The following is a 19,566-nucleotide window of genomic DNA, read 5'->3' as shown; positions in this document are numbered from 1 at the left end:
CCACATTATTTACACTCAAGCAAAACACAACAAAAATGAAACAAACACAGCGAAATAAGAATGTGAAGATTAAAAAAACAACAACAACCAATCTGATATAATATCACTTTTTTGTAGAGCTTGGTTGTAAAAATCTCCTTCCACGTCTGTCTCTGACATCCACTTTGGTGCCTCCTGTGACTTACATGACCATAGTAACTCATTACATGACCATAGTAACTCATTACATGACCATAGTAACTCATTACATTACCACAGTAACTCATTACATGACCATAGTAACTCATTAGTTGACCATAGTAACTCATTACATGACCATAGTAACTCATTAGTTGACCATAGTAACTCATTACATGACCATAGTAACTCATTACATGACCATAGTAACTCATTACATGACCATAGTAACTCATTACATGACCATAGTAACTCATTACATGACCATAGTAACTCATTACATGACCATAGTAACTCATTACATGACCATAGTAACTCATTACATGACCATAGTAACTCATTACATGACCATAGTAACTCATTACATGACCATAGTAACTCATTACATGACCATAGTAACTCATTACATGACCACAGTAACTCATTACATTACCACAGTAACTCATTACATGACCATAGTAACTCATTACATTACCACAGTAACTCATTACATTACCATAGTAACTCATTACATGACCATAGTAACTCATTACATGACCATAGTAACTCATTACATGACCATAGTAACTATTACATGACCATAGTAACTCATTACATGACCACAGTAACTCATTACATTACCACAGTAACTCATTACATGACCATAGTAACTCATTACATTACCACAGTAACTCATTACATTACCATAGTAACTCATTACATGACCATAGTAACTCATTACATGACCATAGTAACTCATTACATGACCATAGTAACTATTACATGACCATAGTAACTCATTACATGACCATAGTAACTCATTACATGACCATAGTAACTCATTAGTTGACCACAGTAACTCATTACATTACCATAGTAACTCATTACATTACCATAGTAACTCATTACATGACCATAGTAACTCCTTACATGACCATAGTAACTCATTACATGACCATAGTAACTCATTACATGACCATAGTAACTCATTACATGACCATAGTAACTCATTACATGACCATAGTAACTCATTACTTGACCATAGTAACTCATTACATGACCATAGTAACTCATTACATGACCATAGTAACTCATTACATGACCATAGTAACTCATTAGTTGAGTATATTAAGTAGTACATCATTGAAAAGTGCAGCTTCCTGCCATTGCCATATTTGGTATAGTTGACTAAATCATGTGATTATGCAAGATGAGAACACATCATGATGGTCACCACACTTCACATCTTAAACATCTAAACTAATGATTTGGGAATGTCTGGTGGGCCAGATTGTAGATCTTAATGGGCCTCATGTGGCCAGGTCTGTTCTACACTTAGATTAGTCACATCTAGTCTTACACTTAAATTAGTCACATCTAGTCTTAGACTTAGACTGGTCACATCTAGTCTTAGACTTAGATTGGTCACATCTAGTCTTAGACTTAGACTGGTCACATCTAGTCTTAGACTTAGATTGGTCACATCTAGTCTTACACTTAGATTGTCACATCTAGTCTTAGACCTAGATTGGTCACATCTAGTCTTACACTTAAATTAGTCACATCTAGTCTTAGACTTAGACTGGTCACATCTAGTCTTACACTTAGATTGGTCACATCTAGTCTTACACTTAGATTGTCACATCTAGTCTTAGACTTAGATTGTCACATCTAGTCTTACACTTAGATTGTCACATCTAGTCTTAGACCTAGATTGGTCACATCTAGTCTTAGACTTAGATCGGTCACATCTAGTCTTAGACTTAGATTGGTCACATCTAGTCTTACACTTAAATTAGTCACATCTAGTCTTACACTTAGATTGGTCACATCTAGTCTTAGACTTAGATTGTCACATCTAGTCTTAGACTTAGATTGTCACATCTAGTCTTAGACTTAGATTGTCACATATAGTCTTAGACTTAGATTGGTCACATCTAGTCTTACACTTAGATTGTCACATCTAGTCTTAGACCTAGATTGGTCACATCTAGTCTTAGACTTAGATCGGTCACATCTAGTCTTAGACTTAGATTGGTCACATCTAGTCTTACACTTAGATTGTCACATCTAGTCTTAGACCTAGATTGGTCACATCTAGTCTTAGACTTAGATTGGTCACATCTAGTCTTAGACCTAGATTGGTCACATCTAGTCTCAGACTTAGATTGGTCACATCTAGTCTTAGACCTAGATTGGTCACATCTAGTCTCAGACTTAGATTGGTCACATCTAGTCTTAGACCTAGATTGGTCACATCTAGTCTCAGACTTAGATTGGTCACATCTGTTTACAGTATATGTAGTATTCAGTTATATAATGGTAATGTTGACAGTATATATTGTATACATTTCTATAATAAGAATGTTTATTTACAGTATACAGTTCTATAATCTTGAGGGTTTATACAGTTATATAATGAGTATGTTTATTTACAGTATACAGTTGAGGGTTTATACAGTTATATAATGAGTATGTGTATAGAAAGTATATTGTTACTCCCTCCGAGGTCTTAATCAAGGCTCAAGTTCTCAGACATTTATTTCAGCCAGGCCTTCGTCTCCTTGACAACGATGCCCACACAATGCCAAAATAATGCCGTCAGAACTAATAAAAAACGGAACTTCCAATTAGTCCGACATCAAATAAAGAAAAGACCTAGATTTCACATTCATTATCACAAAGATTCCGAGCTCGTTGGCCTCACAAACTCCGAGGGAATAAAGTTTCTTTTCAAGCCGAGACGCCATGAAGCTCTTCCATCAGATGCTTGCTGTCTCGTGCTGCTTCCTTTATTGTCCCCCCAACAATGTCACCAAACCCCAAACAAAAAATATATTCCTCTGCAATCTACATGGGTTTTATAACAAAATACATTTAACATATACTTGCATGAAATGACCAAATAAAATACATTTTTAATCACACCATATGTAAATATGAACTGAATATTTATACATTGTATTTATTTATTATAACCAACTCTGAAATGCTATAGCAGGTATACAATGTGCTTCTGTCAGCAGCTACATTTATATTTATACTGTATAATGGGGATGTTTATTTCCAGACCTTGAGTTGTAAATATGAAGAAATGATGGAAGACATTGCCAAAGTTAAGAAGAGAAAATGTTTCCTATGCAGGAAGTAAGAAGTCAGTTTTTGTTGATCTTCCTTTGAAGTCATCGCACAACGTTGTGTTGCAGAACTTCCCTCAGGATCACCAGAAGGTGCGTCTGACTGTCAGCACCTTCTTGTGTGCCTTTGAGATCCCAGTGCCAGGCTCGCCAACGTCTCTACACTCACCTCACCTGCCAGGTGAGGTGCCCACTCAACATCATCTTCCACTTCACGCTGTTTGCTAACAAATCACTGTCACAGTCAATGTATGCAATGACAGCCATACGGTGTCTCCTCGTCACACTGCAGTAATGTAGCCACATGTAAAATATGCACTATCCATGAACAATGACAGCCGTATGGTGTCTCCTCATCAGCCTGCAGCACTGGAGCTACACCTAAAATATGCACAGCCGATGAACAATGACAGTCGTATGGTGTCTCCTCATCAGACTAATAACATGTAAAATATGCACAGCCGATGAACAATGACAGTCGTATGGTGTCTCCTCATCAGACTAATAACATGTAAAATATGCACAGCCGATGAACAATGACAGTCGTATGGTGTCTCCTCATCAGACTAATATGTAAAATATGCACAGCCGATGAACAATGACAGTCGTATGGTGTCTCCTCATCAGACTAATAACATGTAAGATATGCACAGCCAATGAACAATGACAGTCGTATGGTGTCTCCTCATCAGACTAATTACATGTAAAATATGCACAGCCAATGAACAATGACAGTCGTATGGTGTCTCCTCATCAGACTAATTACATGTAAAATATGCACAGCCAATGAACAATGACAGTCGTATGGTGTCTCCTCATCAGACTAATTACATGTAATATATGCATGGTCCAATGAAAAACGACAGTCGTATGGTGTCTCCTCATCAGACTAATTACATGTGATATATGCATGGTCCAATGAAAAACGACAGTCATATGGTGTCTCCTCATCAGACTGCAGCACCGTAGCTACAGTACATGTAAAACATGCACCGATATGACAGTCATATGGTGTCTCCTCATTAGGTTGCAGCACTGTAGCTACATGTAACAGATGCACAGATATGACAGTCATATGGTGTCTCCTCATCAGACTAATTACATGTAAAATATGCACAGCCAATGAACAATGACAGTCGTATGGTGTCTCCTCATCAGACTAATTACATGTAATATATGCATGGTCCAATGAAAAACGACAGTCGTATGGTGTCTCCTCATCAGACTAATTACATGTGATATATGCATGGTCCAATGAAAAACGACAGTCATATGGTGTCTCCTCATCAGACTGCAGCACCGTAGCTACAGTACATGTAAAACATGCACCGATATGACAGTCATATGGTGTCTCCTCATTAGGCTGCAGCACTGTAGCTACATGTAACAGATGCACAGATATGACAGTCATATGGTGTCTCCTCATCAGACTGCAGCACTGTAGCTACATGTAAAACATGCACAGATGTACAGATATGACAGTCATATGGTGTCTCCTCATCAGACTGCAGCACTGTAGCTACATGTAGCACCGGCCTCCACCCTGAACCTCCTTTCACCTGCCATGAGGAGGCAGTCACCATGGAAACGCCCCTCGTGAATGGACTGACCAACGGACACAGGCATGAAAGTGCTGTCACCGGTTACATCATCGCCATGCACAGAAAGATGGTGAGTTGTAATCTGTACTTTGGAGATGTTCAACATATTTACTAATGTACCTATATCTACTGCTGTCTTATCAACTATGATATCACATCATATACTATACATCTGTCATTATGATATCACATCATACAATGTACACTTGTGATAATGATATCACATCATACAATGTACATTTGTGATAATGATATCACATCATACAATGTACATATGTGATAATGATATCACATCATACAATGTGCATCTGTAAAATTGATACCACATCATACAATGTACATCTGTGATAATGACATCATACAATGTACATCTGTGATATTGATACCACATCATACAATGTGCATTTGTTATAATATCACTTCATACGATATGCATCTGCGATTATGCTATCACATTATACAATGTACATCTGTGTTAATGATATCACATCATACAATGTACATCTGTGATGATGATATCACTTCATACAATGTGCATCTGTGATGATGATATCATACAATGTACATCTTTGATTAAGATATCACATCATACAATGTACATCTGTTATAATGACATACAATGTACATCTGTGATAATGATATCACATCATACAACGTGGATCTGTTATAATATCACTTCATACAATGTGGATCTGTGATGATGATATTATACAATGTACATCTTTGATTAAGATAACTTATCATACAATGTACATCTGTTATAATGACATAGAATGTGATAATGACATCATAGAATGTGATAATGACATCATAGAATGTGATAATGACATCATAGAATGTGATAATGACATCATAGAATGTGATAGGGATATCATAGAATGTGATAATGACATCATAGAATGTGATAATGACATCATAGAATGTGATAAGGACATCATAGAATGTGATAATGACATCATAGAATGTGATAATGACATCATAGAATGTGATAATGACATCATAGAATGTACATCAGCATCTTGTGTTTTTCAGATGCGCACAGAACTTTACTTCCTGTCGTCCCAGAAGAACCGTCCCAGTCTGTTTGGCATGCCTCTGATAGTTCCCTGCACTGTGCATACCACCAAGAAGAACCTCTATGACGCCGTCTGGAGGCAAGTGTCCAGGCTGGTCAGTCCACTGCCCCCGCAGGACTCCAGCAACCACGCCCAGGACTGGTAGGCACGCCCACAACACAGGTTACTCTAGTACTCCAGTACTACACAAACAAAATACCACATCGGAAAGTATTTATTCCCAGGAAGAGATATTGCTGTAGTACTACACAACCTGATTGTGAAAATACCACGTTAGAAAGTATTTATTCCCAGGAAACTATGTTACATATATGACATGTTGTGTACTTCATGTATGATGAGGCAGACACACATCAGTGAAGTACTACATATTGCAGTACATTTGAAGTACTATGACATGTTGTGTACTTCATGTATGATGAGGCAGACACACATCAGTGAAGTACTACATATTGCAGTACATTTGAAGTACTGTGACATGTTGTGTACTTCATGTATGATGAGGCAGACACACATCAGTGAAGTACTACATATTGCAGTACATTTGAAGTACTATGACATGTTGTGTAGTTCATGTATGATGAGGCAGACACACATCAGTGAAGTACTACATATTGCAGTACATTTGAAGTACTATGACATGTTGTGTACTTCATGTATGATGAAGCAGACACACATCAGTGAAGTACTACATATTGCAGTACATTTGAAGTACTATGACATGTTGTGTAGTTCATGTATGATGAGGCAGACACACATCAGTGAAGTACTACATATTGCAGTACATTTGAAGTACTGTGACATGTTGTGTACTTCATGTATGATGAGGCAGACACACATCAGTGAAGTACTACATATTGCAGTACATTTGAAGTACTGTGACATGTTGTGTACTTCATGTATGATGAGGCAGACACACATCAGTGAAGTACTACATATTGCAGTACATTTGAAGTACTATGACATGTTGTGTAGTTCATGTATGATGAGGCAGACACACATCAGTGAAGTACTACATATTGCAGTACATTTGAAGTACTATGACATGTTGTGTACTTCATGTATGATGAAGCAGACACACATCAGTGAAGTACTACATATTGCAGTACATTTGAAGTACTATGACATGTTGTGTAGTTCATGTATGATGAGGCAGACACACATCAGTGAAGTACTACATATTGCAGTACATTTGAAGTACTGTGACATGTTGTGTAGTTCATGTAGGATGAGGCAGACACACATCAGTGAAGTACTACATATTGCAGTACATTTGAAGTACTATGACATGTTGTGTAGTTCATGTATGATGAGGCAGACACACATCAGTGAAGTACTACATATTGCAGTACATTTGAAGTACTATGACATGTTGTGTAGTTCATGTATGATGAGGCAGACACACATCAGTGAAGTACTACATATTGCAGTACATTTGAAGTACTATGACATGTTGTGTACTTCCTCCAGTGACGACAGTCTGGGATACCAGTACCCTTTCACTCTGCGGGTGGTGGACAAAGATGGTACCTCCTGTGCATTGTGTCCCTGGTACAGGTAACACTACACACTCTTACAGTAACATCATATACATACACACACTTACAGTAACATCATATACATACACACACTTACAGTAACATCATATACATACACACACTTACAGTAACATCATATACATACACACACTTATAGTAACATCATATACATACACACACTTATAGTAACATCATATACATACACACACTTACAGTAACATCATATACATACACACACTTATAGTAACATCATATACATACACACACTTACAGTAACATCATATACATACACACACTTATAGTAACATCATATACATACACACACTTATAGTAACATCATATACATACACACACTTATAGTAACATCATATACATACACACACTTATAGTAACATCATATACATACACACACTTATAGTAACATCATATACATACACACACTTATAGTAACATCATATACATACACACACTTATAGTAACATCATATACATACACACACTTATAGTAACATCATATACATACACACACTTATAGTAACATCATATACATACACACACTTATAGTAACATCATATACATACACACACTTATAGTAACATCATATACATACACACACTTATAGTAACATCATATACATACACACACTTACAGTAACATCATATACATACACACACTTATAGTAACATCATATACATACACACACTTATAGTAACATCATATACATACACACACTTATAGTAACATCATATACATACACACACTTATAGTAACATCATATACATACACACACTTATAGTAACATCATATACATACACACACTTACAGTAACATCATATTCATACACACACTTATAGTAACATCATATACATACACACACTTACAGTAACATCATATTCATACACACACTTATAGTAACATCATATACATACACACACTTATAGTAACATCATATACATACACACACTTACAGTAACATCATATACATACACACACTTATAATAACATCATATACATACACACACTTATAGTAACATCATATACATACACACACTTACAGTAACATCATATACATACACACACTTATAATAACATCATATTCATACACACACTTATAGTAACATCATATACATACACACACTTATAGTAACATCATATACATACACACACTTACAGTAACATCATATACATACACACACTTATAGTAACATCATATACATACACACACTTATAGTAACATCATATACATACACCTTTACCATGAATTGATTAATGTGGACCCCGACTTAAACAAGTTGAAAAACTTATTGGGGTGTTACCATTTAGTGGTCACTTGTACGGAATATGTACTGTACTGTGCAATCTACTAATAAAAGTATCAATCAATCAATCAAAAAACACACACTGTAATACATCACATATTATGTACACTGTAATACATCACATATTTTAATTTTCCTGAAGGAATTAATAAAAGTATTATCTATCTAATAATATGTACACAGTAATACATCACAGAGTGTATTTAATGACATGTACAATTGTAAGAATTTATGTTTAAGAAGTACTTGATAGTACTTTGTGTGTGTTCAAGTTCTGTAGTTGAAGTAGTACGTGATAGTACTTTGTGTGTGTTCAAGTTCTGTAGTTGAAGTAGTACGTGATAGTACTTTGTGTGTGTTCAAGTTCTGTAGTTGAAGTAGTAGGTGATAGTACTTTGTGTGTGTTCAGGTTCTGTAGTTGAAGTAGTAGGTGATAGTACTTTGTGTGTGTTCAGGTTCTGTAGTTGAAGTAGTATGTGATAGTACTTTGTGTGTGTTCAGGTTCTGTAGTTGAAGTAGTAGGTGATAGTACTTTGTGTGTGTTCAGGTTCTGTAGTTGAAGTAGTAGGTGATAGTACTTTGTGTGTGTTCAAGTTCTGTAGTTGAAGTAGTAGGTGATAGTACTTTGTGTGTGTTCAGGTTCTGTAGTTGAAGTAGTACGTGATAGTACTTTGTGTGTGTTCAGGTTCTGTAGTTGAAGTAGTAGGTGATAGTACTTTGTGTGTGTTCAGGTTCTGTAGTTGAAGTAGTAGGTGATAGTACTTTGTGTGTGTTCAGGTTCTGTAGTTGAAGTAGTAGGTGATAGTACTTTGTGTGTGTTCAGGTTCTGTAGTTGAAGTAGTAGGTGATAGTACTTTGTGTGTGTTCAAGTTCTGTAGTTGAAGTAGTAGGTGATAGTACTTTGTGTGTGTTCAGGTTCTGTAGTTGAAGTAGTAGGTGATAGTACTTTGTGTGTGTTCAGGTTCTGTAGTTGAAGTAGTAGGTGATAGTACTTTGTGTGTGTTCAGGTTCTGTAGTTGAAGTAGTAGGTGATAGTACTTTGTGTGTGTTCAGGTTCTGTAGTTGAAGTAGTAGGTGATAGTACTTTGTGTGTGTTCAGGTTCTGTAGTTGAAGTAGTAGGTGATAGTACTTTGTGTGTGTTCAGGTTCTGTAGTTGAAGTAGTATGTGATAGTACTTTGTGTGTGTTCAGGTTCTGTAGTTGAAGTAGTAGGTGATAGTACTTTGTGTGTGTTCAGGTTCTGTAGTTGAAGTAGTACGTGATAGTACTTTGTGTGTGTTCAGGTTCTGTAGTTGAAGTAGTAGGTGATAGTACTTTGTGTGTGTTCAGGTTCTGTAGTTGAAGTAGTAGGTGATAGTACTTTGTGTGTGTTCAGGTTCTGTAGTTGAAGTAGTATGTGATAGTACTTTGTGTGTGTTCAGGTTCTGTAGTTGAAGTAGTAGGTGATAGTACTTTGTGTGTGTTCAAGTTCTGTAGTTGAAGTAGTATGTGATAGTACTTTGTGTGTGTTCAGGTTCTGTAGTTGAAGTAGTAGGTGATAGTACTTTGTGTGTGTTCAAGTTCTGTAGTTGAAGTAGTAGGTGATAGTACTTTGTGTGTGTTCAAGTTCTGTAGTTGAAGTAGTAGGTGATAGTACTTTGTGTGTGTTCAAGTTCTGTAGTTGAAGTAGTACGTGATAGTACTTTGTGTGTGTTCAGGTTCTGTAGTTGAAGTAGTATGTGATAGTACTTTGTGTGTGTTCAGGTTCTGTAGTTGAAGTAGTAGGTGATAGTACTTTGTGTGTGTTCAGGTTCTGTAGTTGAAGTAGTAGGTGATAGTACTTTGTGTGTGTTCAGGTTCTGTAGTTGAAGTAGCTAGGTGATAGTACTTTGTGTGTGTTCAGGTTCTGTAGTTGAAGTAGTAGGTGATAGTACTTTGTGTGTGTTCAGGTTCTGTAGTTGAAGTAGTAGGTGATAGTACTTTGTGTGTGTTCAGGTTCTGTAGTTGAAGTAGTAGGTGATAGTACTTTGTGTGTGTTCAGGTTCTGTAGTTGAAGTAGTAGGTGATAGTACTTTGTGTGTGTTCAAGTTCTGTAGTTGAAGTAGTACGTGATAGTACTTTGTGTGTGTTCAGGTTCTGTAGTTGAAGTAGTACGTGATAGTACTTTGTGTGTGTTCAAGTTCTGTAGTTGAAGTAGTAGGTGATAGTACTTTGTGTGTGTTCAGGTTCTGTAGTTGAAGTAGTACGTGATAGTACTTTGTGTGTGTTCAGGTTCTGTAGTTGAAGTAGTATGTGATAGTACTTTGTGTGTGTTCAGGTTCTGTAGTTGAAGTAGTATGTGATAGTACTTTGTGTGTGTTCAAGTTCTGTAGTTGAAGTAGTAGGTGATAGTACTTTGTGTGTGTTCAAGTTCTGTAGTTGAAGTAGTACGTGATAGTACTTTGTGTGTGTTCAGGTTCTGTAGTTGAAGTAGTATGTGATAGTACTTTGTGTGTGTTCAGGTTCTGTAGTTGAAGTAGTATGTGATAGTACTTTGTGTGTGTTCAAGTTCTGTAGTTGAAGTAGTAGGTGATAGTACTTTGTGTGTGTTCAAGTTCTGTAGTTGAAGTAGTACGTGATAGTACTTTGTGTGTGTTCAAGTTCTGTAGTTGAAGTAGTACGTGATAGTACTTTGTGTGTGTTCAGGTTCTGTAGTTGAAGTAGTAGGTGATAGTACTTTGTGTGTGTTCAAGTTCTGTAGTTGAAGTAGTACGTGATAGTACTTTGTGTGTGTTCAAGTTCTGTAGTTGAAGTAGTACGTGATAGTACTTTGTGTGTGTTCAGGTTCTGTAGTTGAAGTAGTAGGTGATAGTACTTTGTGTGTGTTCAGGTTCTGTAGTTGAAGTAGTATGTGATAGTACTTTGTGTGTGTTCAGGTTCTGTAGTTGAAGTAGTATGTGATAGTACTTTGTGTGTGTTCAGGTTCTGTAGTTGAAGTAGTAGGTGATAGTACTTTGTGTGTGTTCAGGTTCTGTAGTTGAAGTAGTAGGTGATAGTACTTTGTGTGTGTTCAAGTTCTGTAGTTGAAGTAGTATGTGATAGTACTTTGTGTGTGTTCAGGTTCTGTAGTTGAAGTAGTATGTGATAGTACTTTGTGTGTGTTCAGGTTCTGTAGTTGAAGTAGTAGGTGATAGTACTTTGTGTGTGTTCAGGTTCTGTAGTTGAAGTAGTATGTGATAGTACTTTGTGTGTGTTCAGGTTCTGTAGTTGAAGTAGTAGGTGATAGTACTTTGTGTGTGTTCAGGTTCTGTAGTTGAAGTAGTATGTGATAGTACTTTGTGTGTGTTCAGGTTCTGTAGTTGAAGTAGTAGGTGATAGTACTTTGTGTGTGTTCAGGTTCTGTAGTTGAAGTAGTAGGTGATAGTACTTTGTGTGTGTTCAAGTTCTGTAGTTGAAGTAGTAGGTGATAGTACTTTGTGTGTGTTCAGGTTCTGTAGTTGAAGTAGTAGGTGATAGTACTTTGTGTGTGTTCAGGTTCTGTAGTTGAAGTAGTAGGTGATAGTACTTTGTGTGTGTTCAGGTTCTGTAGTTGAAGTAGTAGGTGATAGTACTTTGTGTGTGTTCAGGTTCTGTAGTTGAAGTAGTAGGTGATAGTACTTTGTGTGTGTTCAGGTTCTGTAGTTGAAGTAGTAGGTGATAGTACTTTGTGTGTGTTCAGGTTCTGTAGTTGAAGTAGTATGTGATAGTACTTTGTGTGTGTTCAGGTTCTGTAGTTGAAGTAGTAGGTGATAGTACTTTGTGTGTGTTCAGGTTCTGTAGTTGAAGTAGTACGTGATAGTACTTTGTGTGTTCAGGTTCTGTAGTTGAAGTAGTAGGTGATAGTACTTTGTGTGTGTTCAGGTTCTGTAGTTGAAGTAGTAGGTGATAGTACTTTGTGTGTGTTCAAGTTCTGTAGTTGAAGTAGTATGTGATAGTACTTTGTGTGTGTTCAGGTTCTGTAGTTGAAGTAGTAGGTGATAGTACTTTGTGTGTGTTCAGGTTCTGTAGTTGAAGTAGTATGTGATAGTACTTTGTGTGTGTTCAGGTTCTGTAGTTGAAGTAGTAGGTGATAGTACTTTGTGTGTGTTCAAGTTCTGTAGTTGAAGTAGTAGGTGATAGTACTTTGTGTGTGTTCAAGTTCTGTAGTTGAAGTAGTAGGTGATAGTACTTTGTGTGTGTTCAAGTTCTGTAGTTGAAGTAGTACGTGATAGTACTTTGTGTGTGTTCAGGTTCTGTAGTTGAAGTAGTATGTGATAGTACTTTGTGTGTGTTCAGGTTCTGTAGTTGAAGTAGTAGGTGATAGTACTTTGTGTGTGTTCAGGTTCTGTAGTTGAAGTAGTAGGTGATAGTACTTTGTGTGTGTTCAGGTTCTGTAGTTGAAGTAGTAGGTGATAGTACTTTGTGTGTGTTCAGGTTCTGTAGTTGAAGTAGTAGGTGATAGTACTTTGTGTGTGTTCAGGTTCTGTAGTTGAAGTAGTAGGTGATAGTACTTTGTGTGTGTTCAGGTTCTGTAGTTGAAGTAGTAGGTGATAGTACTTTGTGTGTGTTCAGGTTCTGTAGTTGAAGTAGTAGGTGATAGTACTTTGTGTGTGTTCAGGTTCTGTAGTTGAAGTAGTAGGTGATAGTACTTTGTGTGTGTTCAGGTTCTGTAGTTGAAGTAGTACGTGATAGTACTTTGTGTGTGTTCAAGTTCTGTAGTTGAAGTAGTACGTGATAGTACTTTGTGTGTGTTCAGGTTCTGTAGTTGAAGTAGTAGGTGATAGTACTTTGTGTGTGTTCAGGTTCTGTAGTTGAAGTAGTATGTGATAGTACTTTGTGTGTGTTCAGGTTCTGTAGTTGAAGTAGTAGGTGATAGTACTTTGTGTGTGTTCAAGTTCTGTAGTTGAAGTAGTAGGTGATAGTACTTTGTGTGTGTTCAGGTTCTGTAGTTGAAGTAGTAGGTGATAGTACTTTGTGTGTGTTCAGGTTCTGTAGTTGAAGTAGTATGTGATAGTACTTTGTGTGTGTTCAGGTTCTGTAGTTGAAGTAGTAGGTGATAGTACTTTGTGTGTGTCAGGTTCTGTAGTTGAAGTAGTACGTGATAGTACTTTGTGTGTGTTCAGGTTCTGTAGTTGAAGTAGTACGTGATAGTACTTTGTGTGTGTTCAGGTTCTGTAGTTGAAGTAGTATGTGATAGTACTTTGTGTGTGTTCAGGTTCTGTAGTTGAAGTAGTACGTGATAGTACTTTGTGTGTGTTCAAGTTCTGTAGTTGAAGTAGTAGGTGATAGTACTTTGTGTGTGTTCAGGTTCTGTAGTTGAAGTAGTACGTGATAGTACTTTGTGTGTGTTCAAGTTCTGTAGTTGAAGTAGTAGGTGATAGTACTTTGTGTGTGTTCAGGTTCTGTAGTTGAAGTAGTACGTGATAGTACTTTGTGTGTGTTCAGGTTCTGTAGTTGAAGTAGTATGTGATAGTACTTTGTGTGTGTTCAGGTTCTGTAGTTGAAGTAGTATGTGATAGTACTTTGTGTGTGTTCAAGTTCTGTAGTTGAAGTAGTATGTGATAGTACTTTGTGTGTGTTCAGGTTCTGTAGTTGAAGTAGTACGTGATAGTACTTTGTGTGTGTTCAGGTTCTGTAGTTGAAGTAGTATGTGATAGTACTTTGTGTGTGTTCAGGTTCTGTAGTTGAAGTAGTATGTGATAGTACTTTGTGTGTGTTCAAGTTCTGTAGTTGAAGTAGTAGGTGATAGTACTTTGTGTGTGTTCAAGTTCTGTAGTTGAAGTAGTACGTGATAGTACTTTGTGTGTGTTCAAGTTCTGTAGTTGAAGTAGTACGTGATAGTACTTTGTGTGTGTTCAGGTTCTGTAGTTGAAGTAGTAGGTGATAGTACTTTGTGTGTGTTCAAGTTCTGTAGTTGAAGTAGTACGTGATAGTACTTTGTGTGTGTTCAAGTTCTGTAGTTGAAGTAGTACGTGATAGTACTTTGTGTGTGTTCAGGTTCTGTAGTTGAAGTAGTAGGTGATAGTACTTTGTGTGTGTTCAGGTTCTGTAGTTGAAGTAGTATGTGATAGTACTTTGTGTGTGTTCAGGTTCTGTAGTTGAAGTAGTAGGTGATAGTACTTTGTGTGTGTTCAGGTTCTGTAGTTGAAGTAGTACGTGATAGTACTTTGTGTGTGTTCAGGTTCTGTAGTTGAAGTAGTAGGTGATAGTACTTTGTGTGTGTTCAGGTTCTGTAGTTGAAGTAGTAGGTGATAGTACTTTGTGTGTGTTCAGGTTCTGTAGTTGAAGTAGTAGGTGATAGTACTTTGTGTGTGTTCAGGTTCTGCCGAGGCTGCATGATCGCCTGTAGTGAAGAAGAAGTTTCTCTGGGTACTTCCTACATTTCTGTGGACTGGGACCCAACTGCTCTGCACCTCAGATACCAGACTTCACAGGAGAGGGTGAGTTGTACTCTCTAGTAGTGGAGATGTCCCATAATATCGGAATGCCGATAAATGCTTTAAAATGTAATATCGGATGTTATCGGTATCTGTTTCAAAATGATCCGTATCGGTTTGTAAAAGTCGAATGTATGACTTTTTAAAACGCTGCTGTGTACACGGCCGTAGGGAGAAGTGCAGAGCGCCAATCAACCTTAAAGGCACTGCCTTTGTGTGCCGGCTTTTCACACACACAAGTGAATGCAAGACATACTTGGTCAACAGCCATACGGGTCACACTGAGGGTGGGTGTATAAACAAGTTTAACACTGTTACAAATATGTGCCCACACCAAACAAGAATGACAAACACATTTCGGGAGAACATCCGCACCATTACACAACATAACAAATACCCAGAAACCCTTGCAGCACTAACTCTTCTGGGACGCTACAATATACACCCCCTGCTACTCTCTACCCCCTCAACCTCCTCATGCTTTCTCAGGGAGAGCATGTCCCAAATGCCAAGCTGCTGTTTTGAGGCATGTTCAACAAAAGAATGCACTTTGTCACTTCAATAATAAATATGCCAGTTATTTTTTTTCCATAACTTCAGTTGATTTATTTTGGAAAACTTTGTTACATTGTTTCATGCATCCATCAGGGCATCACAACAACATCAGGCAGAAGAATCATGTGTTCATTCCACCACTGCATGTATCCGTATCGCTTGATATCGGTATCGGTCATTAAGACTTGGACAATATCGGAATATCGGAAAGGCCAAAAAAGCCTTAATTGGACATCACTATCTAGTAGTACTACTACCACAGGAAGTATCATACTCTCTAGTAGTACTACTACAACAGGAAGTATCATACTCTCTAGTAGTACTACTACCACAGGAAGTATCATACTTTCTAGTAGTACTACTACCACAGGAAGTATCATACTTTCTAGTAGTACTACTACCACAGGAAGTATCATACTCTCTAGTAGTACTACTACCACAGGAAGTATCATACTCTCTAGTAGTACTACTACCACAGGAAGTATCATACTCTCTAGTAGTACTACTACCACAGGAAGTATCATACTCTCTAGTAGTACTACTACCACAGGAAGTATCATACTCTCTAGTAGTACTGCTACCATAGGAAGTATCATGCTTTCTAATAGTACTACTACCACAGGAAGTATCATACTTTCTAGTAGTACTACTACCACAGAAAGTATCATACTCTCTAATAGTACTACTACCACAGGAAGTATCATACTCTCTAGTAGTACTACTACCACAGGAAGTAGCATACTTTCTAGTAGTACTACTACCACAGGAAGTATCATACTCTCTAGTAGTACTACTACCACAGGAAGTAGCATACTTTCTAGTAGTACTACTACCACAGGAAGTATCATACTCTCTAGTAATACTACTACCACAGGAAGTATCATACTTTCTAGTAGTACTACTACCACAGGAAGTATCATACTCTCTAGTAGTACTACTACCACAGGAAGTATCATACTCTCTAGTAATACTACTACAACAGGAAGTATCATACTCTCTAGTAGTACTACTACCACAGGAAGTATCATACTTTCTAGTAGTACTACTACCACAGGAAGTATCATACTTTCTAGTAGTACTACTACCACAGGAAGTATCATACTTTCTAGTAGTACTACTACCACAGGAAGTATCATACTCTCTAGTAGTACTACTACCACAGGAAGTATCATACTCTCTAGTAGTACTACTACCACAGGAAGTATCATACTCTCTAGTAGTACTACTACCACAGGAAGTATCATACTCTCTAGTAGTACTGCTACCATAGGAAGTATCATGCTTTCTAATAGTACTACTACCACAGGAAGTATCATACTCTCTAGTAGTACTACTACCACAGGAAGTATCATACTCTCTAGTAGTACTACTACCACAGGAAGTATCATACTCTCTAGTAGTACTACTACCACAGGAAGTATCATACTCTCTAGTAGTACTACTACCACAGGAAGTATCATACTCTCTAGTAGTACTACTACCACAGGAAGTATCATACTCTCTAGTAGTACTACCACCACAGGAAGTATCATACTCTCCAGTAGTACTACCACCACAGGAAGTATCATACTTTCTAGTAGTACTACTACCACAGAAAGTATCATACTCTCTAGTAGTACTACTACCACAGGAAGTATCATACTCTCTAGTAGTACTACTACCACAGGAAGTATCATACTCTCCAGTAGTATTACCACCACAGGAAGTATCATACTCTCTAGTAGTACTACTACCACAGGAAGTATCATACTTTCTTGTAGTACTACTACCACAGGAAGTAGCATACTTTCTAGTAGTACTACTACCGCAGGAAGTATCATACTTTCTAGTAATACTACTACCACAGGAAGTATTATACTCTCTAGTAGTACTACTACCACAGGAAGTATCATACTTTCTAGTAGTACTACTACCACAGGAAGTATCATACTCTCTAGTAGTACTACTACCACAGGAAGTATCATATTTTCTAGTAGTACTACTACTATTGAAAGCATCATATTCTCTGGTAGTACTACTATCATGACATATTACTATGTACATGGTGTGTGACTATGTAGATGGTGTGTGACTATGTAGATGGTGTGTGACTATGTACATGGTGTGTGACTATGTACATGGTGTGTGACTATGTACATGGTGTGTGACTATGTAGATGGTGTGTGACTATGTACATGGTGTGTGACTATGTACATGGTGTGTGACTATGTACATGGTGTGTGACTATGTAGATGGTGTGTGACTATGTAGATGGTGTGTGACTATGTACATGGTGTGTGACTATGTACATGGTGTGTGACTATGTACATGGTGTGTGACTATGTACATGGTGTGTGACTATGTAGATGGTGTGTGACTATGTACATGGTGTGTGACTATGTACATGGTGTGTGACTATGTACATGGTGTGTGACTATGTAGATGGTGTGTGACTATGTACATGGTGTGTGACTATGTAGATGGTGTGTGACTATGTACATGGTGTGTGACTATGTACATGGTGTGTGACTATGTACATGGTGTGTGACTATGTACATGGTGTGTGACTATGTACATGGTGTGTGACTATGTACATGGTGTGTGACTATGTAGATGGTGTGTGACTATGTAGATGGTGTGTGACTATGTACATGGTGTGTGACTATGTACATGGTGTGTGACTATGTAGATGGTGTGTGACTATGTACATGGTGTGTGACTATGTAGATGGTGTGTGACTATGTACATGGTGTGTGACTATGTACATGGTGTGTGACTATGTACATGGTGTGTGACTATGTACATGGTGTGTGACTATGTAGATGGTGTGTGACTATGTACATGGTGTGTGACTATGTACATGGTGTGTGACTATGTACATGGTGTGTGACTATGTACATGGTGTGTGACTATGTAGATGGTGTGTGACTATGTAGATGGTGTGTGACTATGTAGATGGTGTGTGACTATGTACATGGTGTGTGACTATGTAGATGGTGTGTGACTATGTACTATATGTAGATGGTGTGTGACTATGTAGATGGTGTGTGACTATGTACATGGTGTGTGACTATGTAGATGGTGTGTGACTATGTACTATATGTCGATGGTGTGTGACTATGTAGATGGTGTGTGACTATGTACATGGTGTGTGACTATGTACATGGTGTGTGACTATGTACATGGTATGTGACTATGTAGATGGTGTGTGACTATGTAGATGGTGTGTGACTATGTAGATGGTGTGTGACTATGTACATGGTGTGTGACTATGTACATGGTGTGTGACTATGTACCTGGTGTGTGACTATGTAGATGGTGTGTGACTATGTACATGGTGTGTGACTATGTACATGGTGTGTGACTATGTACATGGTGTGTGACTATGTACATGGTGTGTGACTATGTAGATGGTGTGTGACTATGTACATGGTGTGTGACTATGTAGATGGTGTGTGACTATGTAGATGGTGTGTGACTATGTAGATGGTGTGTGACTATGTAGATGGTGTGTGACTATGTACATGGTGTGTGACTATGTAGATGGTGTGTGACTATGTACATGGTGTGTGACTATGTACATGGTGTGTGACTATGTAGATGGTGTGTGACTATGTACATGGTGTGTGACTATGTAGATGGTGTGTGACTATGTACATGGTGTGTGACTATGTAGATGGTGTGTGACTATGTAGATGGTGTGTGACTATGTACATGGTGTGTGACTATGTAGATGGTGTGTGACTATGTACATGGTGTGTGACTATGTACACGGTGTGTGACTATGTCGCTG

General features: G+C 37.7%; 1 protein-coding gene and 1 pseudogene across 5 annotated transcripts in view; one reads left to right on the top strand and one right to left on the bottom strand.

The window, feature by feature from the left end:
* Positions 1–19,566, bottom strand: part of LOC133564833 (pleckstrin homology-like domain family B member 1) — a 689,899-nt pseudogene that overhangs the window by 81,876 nt on the left and 588,457 nt on the right.
* The window catches only part of LOC133564831 (ubiquitin carboxyl-terminal hydrolase 32-like), an 87,943-nt gene that overhangs the window by 50,611 nt on the left and 17,766 nt on the right, over positions 1–19,566 (top strand). For 4 of the 5 annotated variants that reach the window (XM_061919341.1, XM_061919340.1, XM_061919339.1 and 1 more), the window contains 5 exons: positions 3,363–3,474; positions 4,798–4,964; positions 5,927–6,111; positions 7,441–7,527; positions 15,122–15,242. In XM_061919341.1, the coding sequence (XP_061775325.1) occupies positions 3,363–3,474; positions 4,798–4,964; positions 5,927–6,111; positions 7,441–7,527; positions 15,122–15,242 (672 nt within the window). The remainder of the gene's footprint in view (positions 1–3,362; positions 3,475–4,797; positions 4,965–5,926; positions 6,112–7,440; positions 7,528–15,121; positions 15,243–19,566) is intronic. The other variant, XM_061919338.1, reaches the window with a different exon arrangement.

Source organism: Nerophis ophidion, linkage group LG13, assembly GCF_033978795.1.
Source record: "Nerophis ophidion isolate RoL-2023_Sa linkage group LG13, RoL_Noph_v1.0, whole genome shotgun sequence".
Classification (NCBI taxonomy): Eukaryota; Metazoa; Chordata; class Actinopteri; order Syngnathiformes; family Syngnathidae; genus Nerophis; species Nerophis ophidion.
This window is presented reverse-complemented; position numbering and strand designations above follow the sequence as displayed.